This window comes from Nicotiana attenuata, unplaced genomic scaffold (genome assembly GCF_001879085.1).
Source record: "Nicotiana attenuata strain UT unplaced genomic scaffold, NIATTr2, whole genome shotgun sequence".
Classification (NCBI taxonomy): Eukaryota; Viridiplantae; Streptophyta; class Magnoliopsida; order Solanales; family Solanaceae; genus Nicotiana; species Nicotiana attenuata.
Window position 1 is genome coordinate 297,535 of NW_017671025.1, and position 27,237 is coordinate 324,771.

The following is a 27,237-nucleotide window of genomic DNA, read 5'->3' on the forward strand; positions in this document are numbered from 1 at the left end:
TGATTGCATGGGAAAAGGTTTGCTCCCCTAAATCTACAGTTGGGCTCAACCACATGATCTTAAGGTTATGGAATAGAGCAGCAATTGTGTTGGGACTTAGCACATAAAACTGACAAGTTATGGAACCGATGGATTCATAATTATTACATCAATGGTCAGCAATTTGCTAACGTGAAGGTGCCACAATGTGCATGCTGGATGGTTTGGAAGATCTTTGATGCAAGAATTACCATGATGCAACTACTGGACCAACCTGCACCAAGGAGACCTACCAAGAATACCATGGAAATGCCTAATGTTCTTCAATAATGCTAGACCTACAGCACGATTTACCATGTGGCTTCACTTGCATGAAAGATTACTCATTGCCGATAGGCTAGTAAAATGGGGACTCAATGTGGAACTAAAGTGTAGCCTATGCCAAGAACACAATGAGACAAATGGACATCTCTTTGTCCAATGTAGACTCTCAAGGAAGATATGGGACAGGGTACTGCTACGGGGGAAGAAGAAAAATACAGCTTTTCCAACTGCATGGATGCAATATCAACAGTGGACTATTGAGAATGCCAAAGGAAAATCACCAGCTGCCTAGATTTCCAAGTTGCTATATACAGAAATAGTGCAAGCTATATGGATAGAAAGGAACCAAAGGATCTTTGAACATAAGAGTAAAGATTGGGTCACCATTGCAAAATAGATAGCTTACATGTGTTGTGCTAGATCACTTCTTAGAACTAGGAGTTAATTTCAATCTTGTTCGTTTTAAATTTCCTAGGATGGTAGATAGAGGAATTGATAATTTCTTGTTTTTAGATGGTTAGTCGAGTTTAACTAACTATGGCTTTGAACAGATCTACCTTGGTGATTAATAAATGTTTAATTACCCCAAAAAAATAGAACATCTTTAACCACAAAATTATTATGAGAACTTCACTAGAACACTATCTGAATAGCAGTCACACCATATAGCTCAACTTATAATCATGGTAGATTCCTCATTTAATCATATAATTTAACAGTCGGAGACGAGTCTGAATATATTGCACAAGAAAATATAGGAGGAACATTGAAAAGTGGAAACCAGCAGAAATACAGATGATATTAGAACTCTGCTACAAGGGTTACAAAGGCATGTATTACGAAGCCCGGTATTTCAATGCAGATGATACTATTTCCCGGTGCTGCTTTCTGACAATAGAACTAGTTACACCAGCAGTTACATGAGTGACGAACTCTAGATGACGATCGTTTTTCCGTTAGGACTCCAGAATGAGAATATATATGCTTAAGTTTTTCTCATCACTCCTCTCTGAAATAACTACTCTAGTATCTTGTTCTTACTATTATTCCGGAACATCAAGCAATTCTGTGTCTCATGCATGAATGTGTTCCTTTTTCGTTGTGCTTCTGGTTTTGATAACATTCAAGCAGGGGTGTACATGGACCGGGTTGGTTCGATTTCTATCAAAACCAAACCAAACCAATTATATCGGTTTGGATTGGTTCGGTTTTGTCGGGTTTTCGGGTTTTTTTGTTACATGAATATTATTTCAATCTTACGTTATTAAAATTATAGATAAAGCTTTGATAAGTGAATATATGTTTAGTAAATATGGAAAAAATTGACAAACATATGATCTATTAAAATATTCTAATGGGAGAAATTTTTTAGTAACACATGATAGTTATTTTCTTAGTCTGTCTAACAATAATTTTTCGTTAATTTACGCTTTCAAGGTTAATACATGAGAGGATCCCAAATATTTCTACATTTTCTAAAGAAAAATCACTACAAAGTCTTAAAAATATGAATAAAATTTATATATTTATATGTTGGTTTGGTTCGGGTTTTTTTACTCAATACCAAACCAAGTCAAACCAAACCTAGTCGGGTTTTTTAATCGGTTTGGTTTGGTTTTTCGGTTTGGTGCGGTTTTCCGGTTCGGTTTGAACACCCCTACATTCAAGCATAGACCGTATGACATACATACAGAGGAAAGGGATGCATTGCATGTTCTAGTGCAAAACAGACTTAAGAAGCCGTGTCACATTTTGTTTGCAAAACTATCATCATGGCACTAGAACTACAATTTGGCTTGACTTCTAGCCATTTCCAATTTCTATGTCAACAATGTTGGATTTCAAACCCAAATAACAGAGGAAATTAGAGACGGCCACTGAGGAGACTTCCAAAAAAAGAATATATGTACTCAACGTCCCAAAACAGGGGTGGACCAATACAGTCCTCCATAGTACAGAAAGAAGTCTGAAATAACAAATGGCCCAATAAATTTGTTGTTCCAATCATTTCGTGCTATCTTCTGATTGCCAGCATTTCTATTCTAGCTAAATATATCTATATCATGATTTCACTAAGCATTTCTCATTGAGTCACTAAAACTATTCATAAAGTATACCATAACACCCCCATTACCCTACTGGCTGACAAATTACTATTGCTTATGTGTTGTTGTTGTTGTTAGAATTATTCTATCTATTACCATTCTACCACTAAACAATTGCTTTCAATGTCATGAATGCTTCAGAAATACTCCATCAGACAGACAGACCGACAAACAGAAAAGGAGACTTAAACAGAAATAAAGATATGTTAAACAGAAGAGAAAGGCAAGGAAAGTTTGACCCGAGAGACTGGACCTCTTTTCTTTATATCATATTCGGGATCCCAATACTTACCTTATTTCACCCACAAACCTACAGATAGTTCCTTAACTACCGTTGCAGTTATCATTATGCATCTCTTGCATGCATTTACATTATGCTAGTTATGTTTTAGGAAATTCTCTTCCTTTCTCTTTTTTATGAGGGGGCGTTTACTTGAAGGTATTCCAAGAAATCTTGTATTGAAAACTGAAAAGGTTTAATAGAATAGAATTTGGATAGACTATACAATCCTTAGTAAGGAAAAACTTGAACATTGGACCACAAAATACACGGTTGTCATGCATTTGGGTTATCATTTGAAATATCCCCATGTTATATTCTTTATCTGAATTCAGGTTGTATGTCTAGACAATTCCTTATCACTTCATCAACATTCAATAACTAGTATAGAATTAAGAAGCAGCACAGAGAATGCCTACAGAAATAACTTGTGTTCAAGATAACAAGCTTTCTTATGCTCATTAGATCCATACCTTGATGATTGGTACATGAAATTAGAGTAAAAGGAGCAAAACAAACTTCAGAGACCTACCATAAAGACAGTACCATTCACTTTGTAAAGGTTTTGCGAGCCATCACTCTCAACTCCATTCAACTGAAAAACAAAGAGAGAAAAGAAAATGCCAGACCTGCAGCCATCGTGTTAATAAGAGGCCGCAAAAGATATTATTAGCCCTGTTTTATTCGAGTCCTTTCTTATTAGATAAAACAGTATTTAATTACAATGACCTAGTATGGAGACAACACAATTTGTTTTGACAAGGGAAATCAACACAATTTAACTATTACGTATGTAGAGGCTAGACTAGAAACAAGCAGAACAACTTTGTGATACACTCCAAAATATTTGCTCAATCAGTACAACGTAGACAATTCTGAATATATTTACTTTGACAGCATGAAGCCGGTGATTGAAAGATACAACAAAACAAAGGAGGAGAATCACCAACTGGCAACTCCAACTTCTGAGGTTAGGGTAAGTTTCACTGGTTAATTAGTAGTCAACTAGTCAAAGAAAAATATGCATGCTAAGGTTTCTACCATAGCCACTTCATGTCGTTGAACAAGGAAATGGTTGAGTAGTTGAGACACATTAGTAACAACCTGAGATCTCAGGTCCAAAGCTAAGCTATAACACTCGGTATAAGCCTATCTGCCCCACCATGGTGAGCTGATTTCGCGACACGTATACGGTGGGCTGCAGCAGGCTTTTCGGTGGGATAGTCAAGGTGCGAGCAAATTGACCCGGACACCACTATAATAAGAAAAAAAAGATGTTCAAAGTTAACAGAATAATTAAATAGTAGAGAATTTGGTAATGATTATATTATCAATGAAAGTTACAAGGATCAATAAGAATAATATGGAAAATATCCTTAGTGATTATATCATGTAGTAAATACGAAACCTTAGGAACATGAAACTTCCTTATCTCATATATAGTTCAAAACTTTTCCACAAGGAGCCCTCTTGATGTTATCAACCAGTTCCAACAAGAGTTTCTCTTCCTCTCTCTCCTTCCATGTGGTATTAGGCATATTATGCTTCTACGATATTTGTGGAAATCTAAGTACTACTCTTGCCTCTTTCTGATAACCATTCTAGGCAGCACTATTCTTATTTCCAGCCATCATTTAGGCAGCATTGTGCCTTTTCAGGCTCCACATTTCTTTCCAGAGAACATTTGAGGCACCACGCTGATCTCTTTCAGCCAACCATCCTGATGGCATCGTCTCTTCCGGTCACTTTTCTCTGGCTTTGCCAGCAATAACCCCATTAATTTCTTGTTATCCTTCAACTTTAATTCAAGCTTACATGATTTAATAGAGATTTGGTGTCACCAGAATCTCTTTCCGCTAAATAAAAATGATTTTTCCCATGTGCTGCAAGGCGCGTTTCTCTGTCTGTGTCGATAGCAGTCCGTGAGTACGACCTTTCGGTGATGACCACTGTTCCGGCAACAATCAGGAGTTGAACCTGTACTAAAGTTTTGGCTCAACTCCTATCCAAGATACAAGGAGTCTATTTAGTCTAAAAGTGTGTCATAATGATCTTAGTGAGAATTACTCCTAATGCTCTGCCATTATTAAGAGAACTATTAACTAGTATATCATAATTGAAAACCCCAATAATTAGGATTCTTCAATCCATTAAAAAGAGCCCTCTTATATGTTAACCCAAAAATGTTCAGTAAGACACGAGAGCTTTTCTAACAAGAGAAGTTCAGTAAGAGTTTCTCTCCTCTTTCCTCTTTTTACAACATGCATAAATTGTGGTGTATTATTGTTTACACTTTTTCCTGACTACCGAGAGATCCTCGGTGGCCAAACGGTTAAAAACTCGGCATATGATGGGCCCGCCTCTCTACCCTTCTCCACTTAAATATCAGGCTTTGTCTGAGGCAAGATTCGAACCTGCGACGGGTGCCTAATCCACACATCATCGGTTGTGCTCTTACCACTAGAACAAAGCCCTGGGGCCATTGTTGTTTACAGCTCTGTGTGAAAAGGATTTAAAAGATATTAGCACCTATCCGCAAATTTTAGCAAATTAATCAGAATTAGGAGATGGAGAGCAGGATAATGGGGCAAAAGCAAAAAAAACATAAACAAAATGCTGCAAGAAGGAAGCATACAGATTCTCATAGTTACAGTCAGATGTACCGTTGAAGATGCTGGACTGAAGGCTAAAGTTGAAGACACGGTTTAAACGGAACGAAGATATCTTACAAGACAATAGCAATATTTCTCCAAAGTGTTTTATAAAAGACACGATAAGCCAGTGGCAATCCAACACATTGACAGAGAACAGGAACTAAGTATTCCATTATTACGATGCGGCATGAAAAGCTACCTATTGTATGAACGTACTGCAACTTCAGCTATTCATGATTTAACTGGAGAGAGGTCACATAAAAGAATAGATCAGGGACTATCTATGTTGTGCGGACTTTCCAAAATAATGTCGCACCCGTGTCGGATTCTCCAAAAATACACTACTTTTGGAGGATCTAACACGCACCCGGCAATATTTTTGGAGAGTCTGAGCAACATAGGGGACTATGACTCCCATTTGTCTAGAATCAAATCATAGTTAGGGATAGAACTGTCCTTTTCAAGCTCTTGAGGGTACTGACAGGCCACATGATTAGAATAAAGGCCACATGCTACCTTTTCACCGACGATCGCCATTAATAGATCAACTTCAAGGATTTAGCAACCTGTCAAATTCTGTTGTACAGGAAAGTTTGGCCATCTTTTAAATTACTTTTACAGTGTAAAGGTTCTTTATAGTGGGAAAACTTCTAGTATGACGGACTTCAAAGATTGCTTATCCCCCCAGGCCCCCTTATAACCACCAGTATCCACAAAATCTCAAACAAAATCTTCAGAATTTTCATGCCAACTCAACAAGGAGATTCAATTTGTGGTAGAGGGAATAATGATTTCCTTCCAGTGAAGTCCATTTCTTGATGATGGTCAGCTAGGGCACACTCATCTCCTAACTTGTCAAACTTGAATGTGGTACTATTTTGTAGACGAGTCAAACCTTTTTTGAAAAAAGAGAAGACGATAGCGGTCCTAAACTTTCTACCAAGATGACAGTTGGTGTTAATCTGCACCTTATCTTCTTATTTCTACACAGTCCCTCTTGTTGTTATTAAGCAGATAATGACATTCATGGATAGCACTAGGTTCTAGGTACCACTGCTTCACTCAAGGTATCCAACTCTATAACCTGTCTTTGTCATGTCATCTGTTCAGAATTTGGAGATCAATCTCTAATCCTTCTTTGCAATTGCAGAAGGGAAAAACAGAAGTCGGACACTATGCTTCATGTCTTCAAGATGCTGCAAAGGAATAAAAATTCCCATTAAAAAATAGTTCATTTTTCACACATCAGTATTACAGGAATTATGCAGTTCAGGCACATAGGAAAACGAAATGTGATGGGAAGTGAAACAGGAGAAACATTGGGCCTTCCTGTGTTCAGAAATCACACACCCTGATACTACTGTGAAACTGAAGCAGTGTAGATTAGTCTACCATTCAGGGGATCTTCATCACAGAGAGCCATATCAGTTCAGGTGCAGCAAGGAACTTTGGATATGGTATTGGAAGGTAATTTCTCGTAAGATTGATCATGGAAGCAGAACTTGACTCCTTTTAATAATAAGACTGCATAGGTTAACATAGTTTAGGACATAATTAAGCATTCTGCTGAGGGGTTAATACTGCCATCATGACATACTGCACTCATGCTCACAGCACACACTTCCTACGGTACACAAAATCCAAGAACATAAGATCTCATCTAGAGCTATGTTATAATCTCCAACTGGGGCACGTCTAATTTCTTACTGCACAAGTAAAAAAAATGTTGCTCATATGTCATGAACCTAAGTAGTGGTGGCAAAATGGATTAAAAAACAGTTATCCATCCATATTATCCATTAAAAATGGGTTGGATAATGAACTTTTTAAAAACGGGTCAAATATGGATAAGAGAACCATATTATCCACTTAGAAAATGGATAACCAATAGATAACTAATGGGTTTAACTTTTACATTTGTAAAGATTCAAATTGAGGGTTCCCCAAATTTCGGAGATTAGAAATTCTCCCAAAGTGATCATATTCAAGAAGCCATGGATAATATAAATATCCACATTATACGCCGGTTAACCCATTTTCTATCCGTATTAAATATGGGTTAGGTCGGATAATTTATCCATTTTTGCATTCCGGTTTTCGACCTGCCCATATCCGATCTGACCCGCCCGTTTGCCGCCCCTAAACCTAAGCAATACTTATTATGCAAATACAGGAACATAAGAACCAAGGATATGGCTATAACATTGAAGAACTATAACCAGAGAAACCTTCCGCCTTAGATGTGGTTAGACTCTATATAGTTACCTCTGACCAGAAGAAATCCATTCTACAAACTAATTTTCATCCCATGCCATACTATCACTCTACAAAAATGAAGCAAACTGAATATGACCAACGACTAAAGAGCCTAAATAATAATCTGACGAATATCCTTCCTCCCCAACATGCATCTAAACGACACTAACTTATGTATTATTCTTAACAAAAGCCATAGTTGCCTAAATGTCATGAAACCTCAAATAGAAGCCTCAGCTACCATAGAGAGGGACAATGGTATCCATTCAGTTTTGCCACCTCAAAGAGACCCAATATCTCTGTTCAATCCTACTCTAGATGATTTCTTTCCATTTGCAGATAAGCTCTTCACTTATCACACACACACACACACACACATATATATATATATACCTTTTGCTTACCTTTTGTCAAAAGTGCTAATGCTAAACTTTCAAGTTCTCAAGCACTACCAACTATTATAACATCGGTGGGATGAGATGTAGCCTCTCTCTGCATAATACCACCATCAACATATAGGAGCGGTCGTCTACCATTAGCTTCATTGCAAGTTGGGAAACAAGACAAAGATCATTTGAAGCATGTAAATTCTACATAGATATCAACAAAGTGCTGATCACATACTTGTCTATCCTTGTGCTTTAACTCTATTGTAGAGAAATTACGGTCTTAACTCTTCATGAATAAATGCATGGGATAAGTTCAGCAGAATCCCCTGAAATACAATATTGAAATACAACAACAACAACATACCCAGTATATTCTCACATGTGGGGTCTGGAGAGGATAATGAGTACGCAAACCATACCCCTACCTAGTGAAGGTAGAGAAGTTGTTTCCAATAGACCCTCGGCTCAGAAAGGTAGGGAGGAGGAAAAGAGGAAGAAGAATAAGAAGAAGCAGAGGGAGGAAAAGAAGAAAAAGAAATAAAGAGAGGGGAGAAAGGGGGGCGAAAAGAATAAGTATTACCAAAATAGTAACCACAGGAGAATACGATAACTGAAACAATCTAAGCAACATGATGATGTAACATAAATCTGAGAAATAGGAAAGTACATGCGTGCTACCGGTACTACTGGTAAGAAAGGGGGGGAACTCTCAACTACCTACTACCCTTCTACCCTAATCCTCGACCTCCACACCCTCCTATCAAAGGTCACGTCCTCAGTGAGCTGAAGTCGCGCCACTCCTGTCTGATCACCTCTCCCTATTACTTCTTAGGTCTGCCTCGACCTTTTTTCAAACCCGCCATGGTCAACCTCTCACACCTCTTAACAGGAGCGTCAATACTTCTTCTCTTAACATGCCCAAACCATCTCATCCTCGACTCCTGCATCTTGTCCTCTACGGAGACCACTACCACTTTGTTCCGAATAACTTCATTCCTAATTTTATCTCTCCTAGTACACACACACATCCATCTTTACATCCTCATAAAATACAACATCGAAATACAAGAGATAACAAATTCAACAGTATTACATCATGTTAATGCCAAAATACTAAAGACATGCAGAATAGTTTTCTAATTTTCCTCACCTAAGTCAAATGGCACCTTAACATGGCCCTCTTAGCATTTGACATAACTTTCAACTCCTCTCAATTACCATAAGTCTATCAAATGTCAATTAAAAAAAAATAGGAGTTCCAAAGCTGAAGTCCAAAACCATGAAACCTAGATCATGTTATAGGCTTGTGTTCAACTCATCTTCAGAAGCAAGCAGGAGAATAAACTTCATGAGGTATCTCAAAAGCGTCAGAATGAAATCATACTAGAACACAAAATCAAGAGTCTTACTTTTGTAAGTTTTCTAATAAAAAAATGTAGCTGGAAAAATAAAATAACAAGCCTAATATTTAAGATTAGATTAGATCTTCAACGTAGATACGGATAGACGAAGAGTGAGTACCATTACATTATGCTGGTCTAGGTCGGACTCAACATAACCAATACTAGTGAAAACCGTCAATAACATTAGACATCAAATCTTTTCTTCTTCTTTCACATATTTCACTTTGATAGTAAAAGGTACAAGAGGAGATGGTAAATGAAGGGACAAACTCTTCCTGTGAACTAAAAACTACATGCAAAGAGGGGAAAATCAGTCTTGTGCACCTATTAGATGGTGGAGTCCTATTTCATTTATTCAGTAGGATTATCTCTCAGTCAATTAAGCTAGATCCAGTTGTAAAAATCCCACATATGGTGCAAAACATAGAAGGAAGTTACAAATAAATTATAGCACAATTAGGACCGAGGTGTGAATAACATATGATAGTATAACATAGAGTAACTATGCGGCAACTGTAATTACACATTTACCAAACAGAAGGCTTAATTTGCATCCTCCGTGCTGTACCACACACCAGAGTTTATGGCCATCAACTTCAAGGCTCCCAAAACAACTATAACTTATATTTCTATGGCTGATGGCATATTGTGGAGCAAAACTTTTGAAGGTAGGAAGCAACAAATATAAAAAAGATGCCTTGTAGCTATCTCTTTTACTTCAAGTTTGAATCTCCTTTGAAATGTCATTTAAACACATTGGTTTGAAGAATTCTTCACAAGTTTGTAGGAGTAATATACCACAAAATATCAAGAGGAGCTGTTAATTAACATCACTCAAGCCACTCTACAGCAAATCCATATTAAGGCATTGTATTGATCAGGAAACCAGTCAATGGTAGGGTCCATGCTAAATTTGTAAGAGATGCGTCAAATTGTTAGTGATATACAATAGAAGTCATGTAGCTAAATCTACAATATGTCTTCCACAAAAATGAGAAAAATTGAATTCAATCTGGCTTGGTTGCATGGTCAACACCTTGATGTGTCCTAGTCATGTTAAGACTCAAATCCTCTTCTCTTTCCTACATGTCGACCTTTGTACCAAAAGTAGAAATCTCATCCCCCCCCCCCCCCCAAACCTAACTGAAAAAACAATGAAATTTTATGGTAACACCCATTTTCATCAATGTGAGGAGATACAGAAGAAAACGGTCAAAGATTCATTCTAGAAAGCAGATGATTCACAGACACAGCAACAATGTTCTCTTTGTCAGTGTATTTTTGACTCTGTAACGTTATCTACTAATGTTTGAGACTTGAATCCCCATTCAATTCCCAATTGTCGAACTTTGCGCCTGAACCAGAGAACTTCCAAAATCCTAATCTGAACTAGCGCAAAAAAAAAAAAGTTCATGTTTTATTTATAAAAAACAACACTACCATTTCATCAATGTAAGAGAAAAGAGGAGAAACCTATCAATGAGGCAATCAAGAAACAAGAAGTGACAGCATGTCGACAGAGTCTTTTTTAAGATATAATTGTCTCTAAGCCAAAGTAGATCAATAAGGTTTCATATCCTACGTCCTCTAATCACATTTGATGCATCTATTATTTTGAATTTGCCTAATTTATACCAGATTCTTCTTTTGAAATAAAAGAAATTAACCACAACAAGTGTCTCCACATTTAACACTGAAATCAAAAGAATTCAAGTTCTTCCTTTTCCCTTTTCATCTTATAAAAGAGAAGTGACATTCATAAGGAGTACCAAACACATCATTGCCAACAACTACAAAGGCATAGTAGGATTGAAAAGGAAACAATAAACAATGTACTAAGACTGATTCAAGCAGGGTATACAAGGATTCTTAACCAGATCTCCAATCCTTGGGATAACAATGATATTTTTTTTAGCCGAGGGTCTTTCGGAAGCAGCCCCTCTACCTTCATTAGGTAGGGGTAGTGTCTGCGTACACTTTACCCTCCCCCGACCCCACCTGTGTGATTTCACTAGGCTTCTTGTTGTTGTTGTTGTAGTGAAATAGAGGAGAGCGGAACCATAAGCTAGTGTATTTCATTTTTCCTTCTTTTTTTCATCATTGACAGGACACAAACTCAAGAAAGTAACCCTAGCTCATTTTGTTTTTCACCCTAATTTGAAAGGCTCATAAATTAAAGATACACAATCTTGAGGGTATACATGGATCTAATTCTTGGACTGCAAAGAAGGGAACGGCTATACATTACTCTAAATTGAACCCATTACATCAAAGCTTTGTTTCCTATTGATATCGCACCTAGTTTTCGAAGCATGCAGCAATATCCATTAATTTCTCCTATGATAATCCAAAATGCGGAGCAGGGTGTTGACCAGTCAAGAACTCACACGTTCAGAAGATGCATGTAGCGGAAATGAAGATTCTTAGTAGATAAGATGGTTCGGGCATGTGAAGAGGAGGAGCACAGATGCCCTAATGAGGAGGTGCGAAAGGTTAGCAGTGATAGGTCTTAGGAGAGGTAGAGGTAGACCGAGGAAGAACTGGGGAGATGTGATTAGACAGGACATGAGACATTTTCAGCCCACTGAAGACAACCCTAGATAGGAGAGCTTGGAGGCCGAGGATTAGAGTAGAATATTAGTAGGTAGTCAAGCGATTTCTCTCTTTTTTGCGGGAGAGTAGTGGTTCTAGTTTAGAGCACCCTGTTCTCTTTATTCGTGTATTATTATTATTATCTTATTCTTCAATTTTATACAACTAGTGTTTTTATTTCGATTATCTTTATTATTTTGCTGGCAATACTTTTCTTTTCTTCAGTACTTTCATCATAGCTTTTTTACTCTTGTATTTTTCGAACCTGTTCTGAAAATTTTTTTCTTGAGCCAAGGGTGTATCGAAAACAACTTCTCCCTCACACAAGGTAGGGATAAGGTCTGCGTACACCCTACACTCTCCAAACCCCACATGTGGGATCACACTAGGCATGTTATTCTTGTTCTTGATAATCCAAAATGTAAGAAATATGTTTTCTTCTTAGCAGTTTTGGCAAAGGGAAGCGGCAATGATGAGGCAACAACTACAAAACTTGCAAGAGAATCATCGGTAAACTTTCTTGTTCTCTATCACATATATTTCTTCTTTCTACTAATAACTTGTTCAATGACCAATAGAATAAAAATAAGGATGTTTTTGCGTGTGAAGCAATTCACATATTTTCTTAAATTGAACTCATGTCAGCCCACGGTAGCTTTTGAGATATTTGAGCAACGCCCAAATTGACCCAAAATCTTTGCAATATTCTCAACTTTTTAACAAGCATATATATAAAAATTATCTTATATTTTGGCATAATGTCAATTCATGCCAAATCATTTCTTTCCTCAATTTGGATTTAGAATTTTATTTAACAGTTCTTCGTCTTATAATACTAACAAAGATCAGAATAATAAAAAACTAGTAAAATTAGCTAAGTTGCGCGGATTTTTTGATTTTGGTGTCGTCCCCGTCCCGATACAAGACGGGGACGGCAGCGGGAGCGGGATACATCCCCGATTCGGTCAACTGACTTCGGACACTTTGACACGAGTCCATCGACAAATTTGGGAGAGAAATTGAGATTTTGAATTCTCAAAATCAAAAATAAAACAAATTTAGGAGAATGAAAGATTGAATTCTACAATATTCATGTAAGTTTTTCACAGAATATCTCTCAAAATTTACAATATTTTTATAGCTCTATTTTTTATTAGCCGAACTCCCGCACCTGTATCCATATTCGGATTCGCACCCCCGAATCTTAAAATTTAGATTTTGCCGAATCCGATACTCGGATCCGTCCCTGTATCGGATACCCGCACCCGAGTCTGAGCAACTTAGAAAATTAGAACTTCCCACCTACCTCCCACCACCCTAACCTAAATAAAAATATTATTTAGAGTACTTTCTTTTAATGTTTTAGATAGAGTAATTTCTTTTCATTTCAGCAAAATGAATATTTTCTTTTTATGATATGGAAAAGGTATTTCCTTTCATTTCAATAAAATAAGTAGTTTCTTTTCATGATGTCAAAAAAGTACTTTTTTCTTCTTCACAAAAATGAGTACTTTCTTTTCCTGCTGTAGAAAAAGTATTTTCTTTTAATGTTGTCAATTGAGTATTTTCTTTTTCATTTCAACAAAATGAATATTTTCTTTTGGCATAATAGCCTAATAGACACTCATACTTGCATCGTTTTGACATCCCGGTCCTCATACTTTACGAGTTTTCATCTAGACACCTCCACTTGATCAAAGTCAATCCTTTAAACATATCTAACCGAGTGTGTCCCTCAATCGCGCCGAGTGGATAACACATTAGCATCCACATCAGAAAAAGACTATGCCACATCATTTATTTTCTCAGCAAATATTTTCTTTATACAGAAAAGAAGAAAAATCCCAAACGACTCCTTCACCAACAAAGAACCATACCGTAGTACACCTCATTCTTTTCTCACTACCGTGAACCACGTGAACCATTCCATAACCCCCACCGAAGATCGTCCTTCCAAATCTCACCAGAACGCTTCTTCATCCATAAGTACATCCTCACCCATTAACTTCTCCCCAATGTTACCACTGGTAACCACACAAAAAAAAAAATTAGCCACCACCTTCCTCTAAAAACCACCCGTCGGAATCACCATAAAATCCCCCATCTCATCTTCCTCCCTTGAAAAAAAGAAAAAGGAAAACCCAAAACGGACCTCCAACATTTCGAAATCACCTGAAGAACTAATTAATTGGAATTTCGTTGCCTCCGTCATTGTTTTTAGTAAAGTTTGGTTTTGAGTTGACAGAAAAAGGAAGAAGAATACAAAGGTACTTCTAGAAGTTAAATGGAGAAATCAATTGGATTTTATTATATAGAAAATGAAACAAGAAATAAAAAAATTTGATAAAATACAGAGAAAGATAATATATTTCTATCTGATTTTGGAGTTTTGAAGCCTTAGCCATTGTTTTTGGTGGTGTCGAGGAAAAAAGAGGGAGGGGGACAAGGGGTTTGGAACGACATGGGGGGGGGGGGAGAGAAATTGAGGAAGAACAGAAAATGGGGGAGGAGATTGGGTTGTCAAAATTTATTTTTGATTAATTTCTCAACTATTTCTTCTTCTTCTTCTTTTTTGATTTTAACCCTTTTGTAATAATCAAAATTAGCAGTATCACTCTCTTTGCACGTGTGAATTACACACAATTTGTCCATCTCAACCATATCAAAGCCACATAAGCTCGGTCAACGGTCAGAGACGTTTAAAGAGTTGACTTTAATCAAGTAGAGGTGTCTAGATGAAAACTCGTAAAGTAGAAGGACCGGGATGTCAAAACGATGCAAGTATGAGTGTCTATTAGGCTATTCTGCCTTTTCTTTTTATGATGTAGAAAAGTATTTTCTTTCCTTTCAATAAAATAAAAGCTTTCTTTTCAGGATGTAGAAAAAGTACTTTATTTTTCACAAAAAGAGTACTTTCTTTTTATGTTGTAAAAAAAGTATTTTTCTTTTGTTTCAACAAAAAGAGTATTTGCTTTTCATGATGCAGAAAAAGTATTTTCTTTTATTTCAACAAAAATAATATTTTCTTTTCATGTTGTAGAAAAAATATTTTCTTTCATTTCAATAAAATGAGTACTTTCTTTATTTTATTGTGATACCTAAAAAAATAGCTCAGTACCCGTCCTTTATTTTATTGAATAAATTTTATTTGTTGTTTTTTCTGTTGTGATAATGTGTTTCTTCTTTGTTTTCAGATTTTTTCATGTTTGATGATAATTTTTGTCAACAACAATTAGTTAAATAAATCATTTGACATCATGAAAAGAAAGTATTCATTTTGTAAAATACTTTTTCTACGTCACGAAAAGAAAATATTCATTTTATTGAAATGAAAGCAATTACTTTATCTACATCATGAAAAAAAGTACTCTAAATAATATTTCATATATTTTGGGTGGGGTCGGGGGTAGGGGTAGGGGTAGGGTTGGGTGAGAGTGGGGATTCGGGTGGGGCGGGGTGGTGAGGGTTGGTGGAGATGGGGAAGGTTGAAAAAGAGTTTTGGAAAATATTTTTCCTTCTCTTGATAGGGAAAACATTTTCCTCCAATTGGAGAAAAATAAATACATAAAGAAAATGTTTTTCAAACACTTAAACTAACCAAACATAGGAAAATTAGAAAATATTTTCCAAAACATGGGTCAAGGTAAAACTCTAAGATCAAGGTTGGGCATCATCATGGGTCCATTTGGGCTGATGATTTTTGATGGGTTACTTGGGCTAGCCCAAAACAGTCCATTTTCAAAATTGTTCTAGCCCAAACCCATTAAAACTTGGACAGGTTATGGTATTTACATAAGGGATGTGTTGTTTTTAGAGAATGTATGGTATCTCAAACAGTATTGATGACCAAATGCTCTTTCCGGGGATTTGGATACATATGGGAATCTGCCCATAATATCAGTATATTATTGAATTCATCAACAAAGTAACTAGGCTAAATGAATTATTTCCTCCATTACTCTACTTAAACTATTTAACACTGATCTTTGGATTGAGAAAAGGGAAAAGAGAAGAATGGAGATGATGTAGAGAAAAAGAAAGAAAAGGAGAGCAGAGTGTTATTTTTCTGTCTTCAAATTGGTGGAGTGAGGAAATACAAAAAGAATGTGTATTAATTGACACTAATTCCTTTAATAGTTTATTTTGTTCATAATCCTGAGACTTCTTTTAATGCTACAAAAGTTTCACTACGGCATTTCCTGTTTTTCTTTGTTTCACCCACTTTTGGACAGAACATTGTGTTTTAACGAACTTAACTACCTCTTCCTTCCTCCGTTCCTATTCCTAAAAACACATTCCGAGCAAAAAAAAAAAAATTACCTGTTCTTCTTTCCTCTGTTTACATATGGTGTTCATAGACTTAGAGAAGGCTTACGATAAAGTGCTGAGGGAGGTTCTGTGGAGATGTTTGGAGACTAGACATATTCCTGTTGCATACATTAGGGCTATTAAGGACATGTGTGATGGAGCTAAAACTCGTGTGAGGACACTGGGAGGGGACTCGGAACACTTCCCAGTTGTGATGGAGTTGCACCAGGGGTCAGCCCATTTCTATTTAACCTGGCGATTGACGCACTGACGGGCCACATTCAAAGGAGGTGTCGTGATGCATGTTATTTGCAGATGACATTGTATACAAAACGCGAGGTGGTGTAAACGAGAGGTTAGAGATTTGGAGGCAGACCCTGGAGTCTAAAGGTTTCAAGTTGAGCAGAGCCAAAGCAGAATACTTGGAGTGCAAGTTCAGTGGTGCAACTCAGGCAGTGGACGAAGACGTGAGGCTTGATTAACAAGTCATCCTAGGAGAGAAAGTTTCAGGTACCTTTGGTCAGTTATACAAGGGAATGGGGAGATCAACGAGGATGTCACACATCGTATTGGGGTTTGGGGGGGGGGGGGAGGGGTGGATGAAATGGAGGCTCGCTTCCGGTGTTTTGTATGATAAAAATGTGCCACCAAGACTTAAAGATAAGTTCTATAAAGCGGCGGTCAGACCGATTATGTTGTAAAGAGCGGAGTGTTGGCCAGTCAAGATGTCTCATGTCCAAAAGATGAAGGTGACTGAAATGAGGATGTTGAGATGGATGCACGGGCATACAGGTTAGATATAATTAGAAATAAGGTTATCCAGGACAAGGTGGGCGTGGCCCCTGTGGAAGATAAGAAGCGGGACGCGAGACTTAGATGATTCGGGCATGTGAAGAGGAGAGACACAGGTGCACCGATGAGGAGGTGTGAGAGGTTGCCATTGGAGGGCCAACAAAAAGGTATAGGCAGGCCGAAGAAGTATTGGAATAGTTAATTAGGCAAGGTATGGCGTTGCTCCAGCTTACTGAAGACATGACCATGGATAGGAAGGCGTAGAGGTTGAAAATAAAGGTAAAAGGTTAGGTAGTCAAACGTTGTCCTTGTTTGTTACGGTAGCTCTAGTACATCATTTAGTGCCTTCCGTGTATTTTCGTCTTCCAAGACTTCTGTTATTACTTATTACCTTCGCTTTGGCTATCTGATTGCATTACCTAGTATTAGTTTTGTATTTTCGCTTCGGCTTTCCGATTGGTTTGCTTGTTATTGCACCTTCTCTTTATCTTTCATGAGCCGACGGTCTACCGGAAACAACCTCTATGCCTTCTTAAAGGTAGGGGTAAGGTCTGCGTGCACATTACCCTCCCTAGACCCCACTTGTGGGACTACACTGCGTATGTTGTATGTTGTTGTTGTACTCTTCTTTCCTGTCATTTCTATCTATCTTTCAATCCTATAGTTCTATTAGTACTTTGCCTCCTAAATTATATGTTGAAGACCTTTCCATTTCAACTTATTTCGTCATTTTGGAGCCCAGAAGTCAAGTTTTCATTTGAATTAGTTAATAGTTGACTAATTCTAAATGTTTGTTGTCATTTCATTTAGTTTATAGTTAAGCTAATGAAATAGTTGACTTGCTTTTTTATTGTTAAAAAAGTTAACTTGTCGTTCCTTTTTCTCATTTCTGTTTTTTATTGCTTTAGGCAAACCCTAGGATAATCACCAATTTCCCTAAAAAAGCTTTTGTTGTGCAAGAAATTAAGGGTTAAATTATCAGCCACCTTGCTAGGAAGTGCCACTAGATAGCTGGTAGCATTTTCAGTTTTCAAAATAGCAGATGATACAGAGATATCCGCTCTAGATCCTCCATAAGAAGGTTATATCTGTAAGTGCTAACAGAAAGGACACTCAGATTATTTGAGGTTAGTGGTATTCCAATCAAAATGATGAGGCATTCCGTGAGCATAATCCTTACAATATCTTTACCATTATCCCTCACATCAAGGCGTTAAAGTATCAAGCAGCACTCAGTATCTCTTGTCTCTTATGATTAGAAGTATTAGCATGGGCTTCTAAAGCATACTACATTTTGCAAAATATACTGCAGTGAATCATGCAATTTACTGAACGATTCTGTAGAGGTGTTTACACTAGATAAACTCAGAAACCTCTCAATGTTGGAGTGCAAAAGCCAATAATAAGCCCATCTCAAATGGTGTTATCGATTTCTGCAAAAGCCCAAACCCTCAAGCTGTTTAACATTAAAAAAAAAAAAAAAAAAACAAGAAGCGAGAAGTAACGGTTGTTAGAAATGGGATGTATATCTAAATTAGTCAGTCAGGTATCAATTTTTCTGTTGAAGTCGCATGTTTGTTAACAGTTTATTTATGCACTATAGACAAATGATGGGTGAAGAGCTTTCTGGTCTGAGCGTCAAAGATTTACAGAACTTGGAGAACCAACTGGAAATGAGTCTCCGTGGTGTTCGTGTGAGAAAAGTACGAACTTCCAGATCCATCAAATGTGCACCATCTTATATGAACTAAGAAAGAACTAACTCAACCTTCATTGCTACAGGATGAAATTCTGATTGATGAGATACAAGAACTAAACCGAAAGGTCAATCAACATAAAATGCAGTGACTTCTATTTTCAATTTGTTCTAAAAAGGATAACTATTAAAGAAGCTAAATTTACTTTTTTTCCTTGCAGGGAAACCTCATCCATCAAGAAAACATGGAACTATATAAGAAGGTGAACCTAATTCGTCAAGAAAATATGGAATTGTATAAAAAGGTATCCATGTACATCACTAAGAGCTTTCACTGCGCTTCAAGAACAATTATTTCCTTCCGTATTCATATACCATGTAAAAAAGTTTCACCATTCTACTTAGAACTCTAGCAAATTGTGTGTACATTTTGTGTTGAACTTCAGGTTTATGGAAATAGAGATGCAAATGGAGTGGGCGGAAATGCCCTTGCTCCGAACAGTTTAAGCATTAATGAAGACCCCCACGCTCCTGTACATCTCCAGCTTAGCCAGCCACAGCAACAAAACTATGACACATCAGGAACTACCGAATTGGGGTAATTTCTTATTCATATACTTTATCTGGAAGCATAATGGTAGCTCACTACCTTGATCATTGACTATCATCTAACTGGAACATGCTGCAGGCTACAGCTGCATTAGCGGGAAATCCAGACTCGTAGAGTTTTGAGTTCTCATGTTGAAGAAGCAGTCCGTGCTTAGAAAGCTATGTTTTAATTAGTAATGGTAGTAGTGGTATAGAACCAGGGATGTCAGGAAAAAATCTTCCCTTCATATGGTTAATGTCAGCAAGTTTGACAAGTGTGAGGTAATCCTTAGCACAGCTACTTAAGTCAAAATAACAACAAATAAAAGAATACATTGGCACAGTATCTCTAAGTTCTTTATCTTTCTGACACTTGATGCTTATGATGTGTATGCATATATGCTAGGATTATAATTGATTTGACACTTTTGAAATAATTGTAAATAGTTGACAACTTAAAACAGGAGCAATAGCGAAGAGATGTAAGCAGAAAAGGTTTTACAAAACAGTAGCTTCTCATAGAAATTCCTTGAGAAACACACCACATGCAAACGGTACAGATCTGAGCTAAGCAACTTAATACATTAAGACATACCTCAAAGTTGCATCAATATGCTTTGCATGCAATAGTCTTCAGAAAGGACAAACTAAGTTCATTACAAACCAATGTCAAATTTCAGCATTCAACTGGAAAAGAAAAATACACGTTACGAATTTACATTAGTAATGCTCTTCCCAGGAATTTCAGAATGAATGATCTTGAGCTTGAAGACTAAATATGTATAGAAAGAATTATATCAGGAAACAATATATGAAACATGCTTCACAATTTTGAGTACTACATTCTTTGCTGCCAAATACAGTAAGAGCTTTTTTTTTAAATAAGAAATATAGTAAATGCTTCTTAAACAAGTTATTTCTGGATCACAAGGATCCCAATGCTAAACCGACATGAATGGCATGCGCAATCAACAACAATTTCTATACTACACCAGACAAAGTCTCACCAAATTATCTATTTGCACAGCAACGGATTGCACACTTAAATTAACAAGAAAGCATTCGTGCTTAGGTCATGAACTGTCTGATCATAAAGTTCATCTCAGACAGAAGTCTTCTGTATTACTTCAGGAAATACATATAGGCAGAAGACAGTCATCTAAAAGGTGTAGAGTCTTAACCACAAAAGACTATTCAACTGCTATCTGGATGTAGTTTACATGAACGTGAATGAAGGAATATTGAGTAGTGAATAAGAAACTAGGGAATTGGAAAAAAAAAGAAGCAAAAACTTCACACGGAGCTTATCAAAATTTAGTGTGTACAGGTACTACAATACAAGGTAAAGGAATTAAAACTAGAAATTTGAATTTCTCTTCAAACAGCAAAACTGCAAGCATGCAATGTTACCAAAGAATATGATCCCACCTGCTCGGGAAATTGCAGAAAATTGTGTAAAATAAACAAAAAGGAGAAGTTTCTTCTTAGTTTTTAGTGGAATAATCAGCACGATTGAGCATCTTTTACAATGCCAATACCAAAAATGGTTGGAAAACTTATTACAACCAAAGGTCAATGGCAGCAGCAGCAATTTCAAACGCTGAGAACACAAAACATAATTAAACAATCTCTTTTAGCCAAAGATTCTCAGTTCCAGACAAATAGAAACAAAAGAGGCATAGATAAGGTTTCATATCGGCTTAGCAGTTGGATAAAAATGAAGACAGCTAGTTTAGTAAGGTTCATAAAGATGCAGAATCGAACAAATTCAGAGGAAACTGACACGACTCAAGGAAAAAGAATGGACCATCTAGTGTTACTGCAGTATCTCAACTAAATAACACTTTACATCAATGTAGCAACAAATTAAGAATTCCCTGACAGGCAGGACAAGGATAGACCTTGAACAGAGCAAGGATCTATACACCATATTTCAGTAAGATGGCATGGTTCTCTCTTGGAGATGCCAATATTGAGGTTCTTTCAAATTGTCCTTTTTTAATTATATATATATTATATAGTAAGCTAAGTTAAGCCCCTTGAATCCTTCATTTTCAGTTCTATCATGGTTTAACTGAAGGTCATCATGAAAATTTTTAGGTCATCATGAGAATTTAGCAACATAACAAATGTGCAATCTTATTTAGAGGGTCTAAAAGTAAATAAAACTACAGAAAGGTACATATACTAGTATGCACTGTTACGACCATAACATTAATATGTTATTCTATTAACGGTACAGGCAAGGAAATAGTGTAGTAACCTTATTCCTGAACTTCATTTGTACTGCCTTAAGTTTCAATTTGAGGCGCCATTACAATTTAGTATGAGGTCAAATCACCAAGCTTTGTTTCCCCTTTCTTTATGAGCTTCAGAAATTTTTTTAAACTTTATATATGTTTTAACCCACTTCAACCATTCCAAAAAATTGGCATTACTCAAGGTAGTTGAACCAGAGACCGAAAGCTAGCCCAGCTTATTACTTCCCAAAACTTGACGCTTATTGTGAACGAGCTCTCCTTTTCCACAGAAAAGGAGATTGGCAGAAAAAAGAAGGGAGTGAAGTACAATTGGGGAGGAGTTGGGACTTGAACCATATTGATATAAGAGGCACAGACTCAAACGAATAGAGGCAGAAATACTCTACAAAAAGAAAAGAAAGAGAAAAGAAAATGTATTATGGTGATATGTTGGTATGAGCTACGAATACAAGTGGCGAAGCTAGGATTTCCGCCAAGGGGATTCAAAAAACAAAAAAGTAGACATGCAGAGAGGCCAAGGGGATTCGATACCTAATATATCTACATAAAAAATTTGACCATATATATGCAGTGTAATTTTCCGGCGAAGGGAACCCCCTTTCGCCACCCTAGCTCCGCACGTGCATTGATGCACGTTCATTTGTTCAAAAGCATAAAACAAACAATGTATAGCAATAGCATTATGATCTTGTCATCTTGATGTCTATCATAACCATTTTGGTTATTCTTGAATCATATTTCACAGTTAAGATATGAAATCTATTATATTGAATATGTGGTAAAAAGTCAGTTTTTGTTGCATGACTGTAACTAAATTATATCAGTAAAAACTAAAAAATGTATCTAATTTATTTCTTCTATCCCTCTAAAACCTATTACTTTCTCTATCACATTTTTCTTTTTCTTTTTTTTTTTGGGGGGGGGGGGGGAAGGTCCACTTTACTATTTTGGGAGTTCTTTGACCACAACCCCCTTTTTTTTTAAAACCTTTCAAATATATTGAATTATTAACTTTTGTGACCTATAGTACCTTTTATGCAGTTTCCAACTATGTAAATTTCATTTCAAAGACTTGAAGAATCTATGTTTAAATCCACACAAAGAATTAGGTACTTTAGCCGTTGTACTCTAGAGCAGAGGAATTATTCAATTAAAATCACTAGGAACATGTATGATGCACTTTATTCAAGGATATGATTAAACAAATGCACTAAAGATTTCGATCACATCCGGGACTATCCATGGAATGGAATCCAGCCCAGCTCAAATAGAACTAAGTACTAACTGCCTTGTCATTTAGCAAAATGCTAATACACCCCATTAGCCACCAAATGTATGGTAAAAATCCATTTCAAGATAAGACTACGTTTAACGATAGGAAAATATGACAGTTCAACATAATCAGGACCAAAAAGAACTGTCCAATGAAAAAGAAAAAATAGCACATCAAATCAAAGCTTTAATCCTATAAAGATAAGGAGAAAGAATACCGAGCAATACCCATGTAACTTTACCATTTACACCATGGAAAGGCTATAAGAACTAGATAATAAGCTGCATTTAGTCGACAGAAGGGGAACCAACCATACAATAGGATCTCATTTGGTTGCTCTGTGTTATCTTCCTTACCCACTAGACTTATCTCACACTCTTTCATGTCTATCTTCAGACTAAAAGCTACCTAGATAATTATGTGCTTTTCAAGTAGCGGAGTTGATGCGCCTCGAGGTCATAATATGCAAGAGTACTGTCCGCAAAAGAAGATGAAACATCCCTTCATTGGTCCAGCCTTCCATGCTAGCTACAAGGATCTTAGATAACCCCCAATCACAACTCTATTTTTAGCTTTGATGAGCACTTCCATGAACAGTAACAACATCCCCCAAACGTCCAACAATAAGAACTCCCTCTCCAACTGATTGCCTCTTCTTTCCGTATGTTGCTAAAATCCACTCTCTTTAGAGTTTTATGTCCACATTATCTTCACTCAATAACTCCTCTTACTTCCTTTTTCTCCATATTCTTCCTATTTCACCTTTATTGTGACCATAAAATTCCTCATCCGACTAGCAATTGCTAACAGATAAAAAGAATAATCACCCTTCTTCAACCACAATATCTTCATATTTTATCTCCATTTAATGCTTGAGTGACTGTCAGTGTCATGTTAGCTAATTACTCTTTTACCTCATACTTCCTAATTTTTCCCTCTTAATTAAGCCCCCTCTCTCTTTACTCTCCAATTGTCCAAATTCATTCATCAGTTCCCTTGTTATATTTTTATCCTCTAAAGTACTTCTCTGGTCCACCTTAAATAATTTGTTAGGCCGCTTCAACTCCTTCGCCAGACAAAAAGAGGATCCCTTTGGATATGGTACTACCTCCATCCATCCAGCACCGATCGCTTCTAATTGTTAGGAAGGGTACTCCTTATTCTGCTACAATCTACAAAATCAATATAGGGTTTAATATTAGCATACAAGAAGCGATTTGGATGAATATTAGCAACATCCCATCCCAGACGGTTGTATGAGAAACTTGTCGAGCCTTGATTGACTCTTCAGTTGTGGACCAGATAAATTTAACAGCTGCCATGGGAAAGTCAACAAATGGGAGAGAGTTGATTACATCGGGAATTTCCCATTGCCCAAGGAATGGCATACCACCTCTTTCTTTTCTTTTAAAACGTTAATGTTCGAGCCAGTTCGCATGCACTCGACTAATCCATCAAGTAACTGCCATTCAGTCATCTCCTATAAGCACATGTATAGGAGAATAATCACCTACTATTTTTGCCTATGTTGGAATTTAAATACTGGCCTCACATTCCTCTCTTTACTCCGGGAGTCTTATTGCATTGAAATCCCGATTTATCTCACATTACCCCATCCTAGCATCACCAATGAGATCTCCTCTCAAAACTCCATTTTGACCCCTCACTTGCCAACCCATCAATCTCACTCGAATGAACTATCCACACTTTCAAAGATTACAAAAATTGTGGAATCTCCTTCCTCACATCTCGAAACTTCAACATCGACATGTCTTATAACACCACAATCCCTTCTTATCTCCTCCTAGGCATATCATTTCACTTCTCACTCTTATGTTTTCACACACTTATGATAATTAACTTTGGTATTTTTTTCGTTTTTATTTCTTGCAAGCACACTAATCATACATCTCTCCTTTAACCCCACCTTGATAATGCCCCTTATACTTGAGGCATTCACTCCTCTCACCCGACTCTATCTATCTCTTCCTTCTCCTATTAGCCCATCCCTATGCATCCCACATGGATCCATAACTAATATTTTCATAATTAGCATAAAAAACTTATACTTTTTGGATCATAACTTATATTGCATTCTACATACTTTACTCTCTTTAACCTTTTTCACTTGCCCCTTCAATTCTCCCATATGCTCCTCAACTACTCACTTCTGTTTTCATAGGCTCATGTCAAATACTTCCTCCTTTTCAACCGCAGAACTTAAGAAAGAAAAGAAGATTTTTTAAACTTCTGATCGTAAATATGTCATAACATTTGTGTGGCTATAATACTTTTGAAACTTTTGATCTTAAATATGCCGGAACGTTTTTGTGGCTACAAAAGCTTCTAAGAAAGGGCAAAATGAGAAGTCACATTTAATTTAGAAAGAGGTCAGTCTTTTTGGAATTGACTAAAACGAAAATAGGATAATATAAAGTAGAACGGAGGGAATATGAGTTTATTGGTCTCTCCTCGAACTGTAAAATGAAAACCCTAATTTTCTTTCAAAAATCCTTAATTAATGTTAGTACATGTGTTTAAATACAAAAAAGTAGGTTAGGTAGCCAAGCCATTTCACGAGGAAAATCGCTTTGAATATGATCTCTAAGCAATTCTAGAGGAACAAAGCTAGTTAATGTTGAACATTATTTTCCTAGAGTAATGGGTAAAAATTAACATGGTGTTACTAGATTTTATTTAGATTGCCAAGTGGTATTTCAGTTCAACTTCTACTGTAGGCCATTATACTGGTAAAATGGTCTGTATTTTAAATGATGTAGCATGGATACACTTTAGATCAATAACACCATAATTCATGACAACATTAACAGGAAGGCAAAACGTAATGCAGATCATAACACAGTTCCCAGGAGAAGCCATAAGACAGCGGCACTAAGAGTATATCACACAGGCAGGAAGCATATTTCACATGCCATAAGGTAAAAGTTACTACTAGTATCTATTTCTTGTGATGAATTAGTGCCACAAAAGAAAAAATGCAGCAGAAACCCAAAAAAAAAAGGGTACATGCAATAACAAATATGGAGCCACCACAGATTCAACCGAGAAACATTAAAGTGATTCTTTCTATGAAATACTAGAGCGAAATTAATTAGCAACAGTACATCAAATGTGACACTAAAACCAACATAAGATGCTTATGGACCTCGTAATTAAAGAAACGAAACCCAATAACTCGGCAAGGAAAAGCTTTGTGAACCAAAAAAATTGCAAAGAAGAAAGAATAAACTAATTGAAACATATATTTAATTTAAATATGTAATAAATATGATAGAAACAGCATTACGCACCTGAAACACGAAGCAACGGCATTTCCGCAATGCTGGGAGTGAGTACATATTGTATCTTCTAAAAACTTATGATCTGAGAAAAGTTCCAAAAGAAAATTGAAAAAGCAAAACGAAAAACGATTCTGATCAGCAAGTTGAACAAAATTATACTCCTATGATGAAAAGAAAACATGAAACGTATAGCAAAAGTATCGCAAAACGTAGTCAGTCTATAAGCAAAGATGAAAATTGCGTTTAGCATATGATACTAAAAAAAGATTTTTTCTATATTACTTAGAAACAAAACAGAAAAGCGGTGAATGAACCACCGCCATTAATGGCCAAAAAAATTGCAATTTCATAGTGTTGTGAGTGATCGAAAAGCTAATCGGACAATTTGAGGAGAAGATGAATGAAGATGCACTGAGAATTGAAAGAAAAATAAGTCATTTCAATGGCTTTTTCAGCAGAAAGAGAAACGGGAGAATATATTTACCCACCAGTTAAGTTCAGGGAGACGGAAAGAGAGGAGAGAACAATGAATAGAGAGGGGATGAAAAATATCTGCGTGAACCCGGAGTAGAGACTAGAGAGTGGGGCAGGGGCTAGAGAAATTGGGGCGGGGCGTGGTGGGGGTGCCCTCACTAGATTTGGTTTGTGTATTTTGATTCAGGAAACCTGTTTGAGGATTCCTTTTGATTCTCTGGGGACTGCTGCTGTTTGTTTCAAGGTAGCCCAACTGGTGATTATTTATTTTATTGAGAAAGCCCGTGTTCTTATGCTTTACTGTGAGTCTGTAACTATCAGGCGAGTATTGATTTTATTTTAATCTAATTTTTATATATATATTTAAGAATTTACTCAAAAGATCGTAATTATAAATATAGACTGCTAAAACAAAAAAGAAAACAGATGAAGTGTATATTTTTTAACTAGTACAGTTTTCATATTCCCTCAATTTCAATTTGTTTGAACCTTTTCGAGTTACGATAGTAAAAGTTACTAATTTTCAGTGTAAATTCAGACATGAATTTTTTATGTTTTTGA

At 36.6% G+C, this 27,237-nt stretch overlaps 1 protein-coding gene and 1 long non-coding RNA gene across 3 annotated transcripts in view; one reads left to right on the plus strand and one right to left on the minus strand.

Annotated features, from left to right (window-relative positions):
* Positions 1–19,827, plus strand: part of LOC109205347 (MADS-box transcription factor 23-like) — a 42,593-nt gene extending 22,766 nt beyond the window's left edge. Inside the window, exons 3-9 of the mRNA XM_019368062.1 lie at positions 3,586–3,664; positions 12,431–12,492; positions 18,686–18,785; positions 18,865–18,906; positions 19,000–19,083; positions 19,225–19,376; positions 19,467–19,827. Coding sequence (XP_019223607.1) covers positions 3,586–3,664; positions 12,431–12,492; positions 18,686–18,785; positions 18,865–18,906; positions 19,000–19,083; positions 19,225–19,376; positions 19,467–19,482 — 535 coding nt within the window. The 3' untranslated portion in view covers positions 19,483–19,827. The remainder of the gene's footprint in view (positions 1–3,585; positions 3,665–12,430; positions 12,493–18,685; positions 18,786–18,864; positions 18,907–18,999; positions 19,084–19,224; positions 19,377–19,466) is intronic.
* On the minus strand, positions 3,966–26,915 carry LOC109205348. Of its 2 annotated transcripts, XR_002064654.1 has the most exons (5): positions 26,691–26,915; positions 26,212–26,284; positions 19,962–20,053; positions 5,324–6,538; positions 3,966–5,185 (listed from the first exon to the last, which is right to left on the minus strand). It is a non-coding gene; the product is annotated as an uncharacterized LOC109205348 (long non-coding RNA). The 2 variants fall into 2 exon arrangements; XR_002064653.1 differs by having other exon boundaries at positions 3,966–6,538.
* Positions 26,916–27,237: the final 322 nt, after the last annotated feature.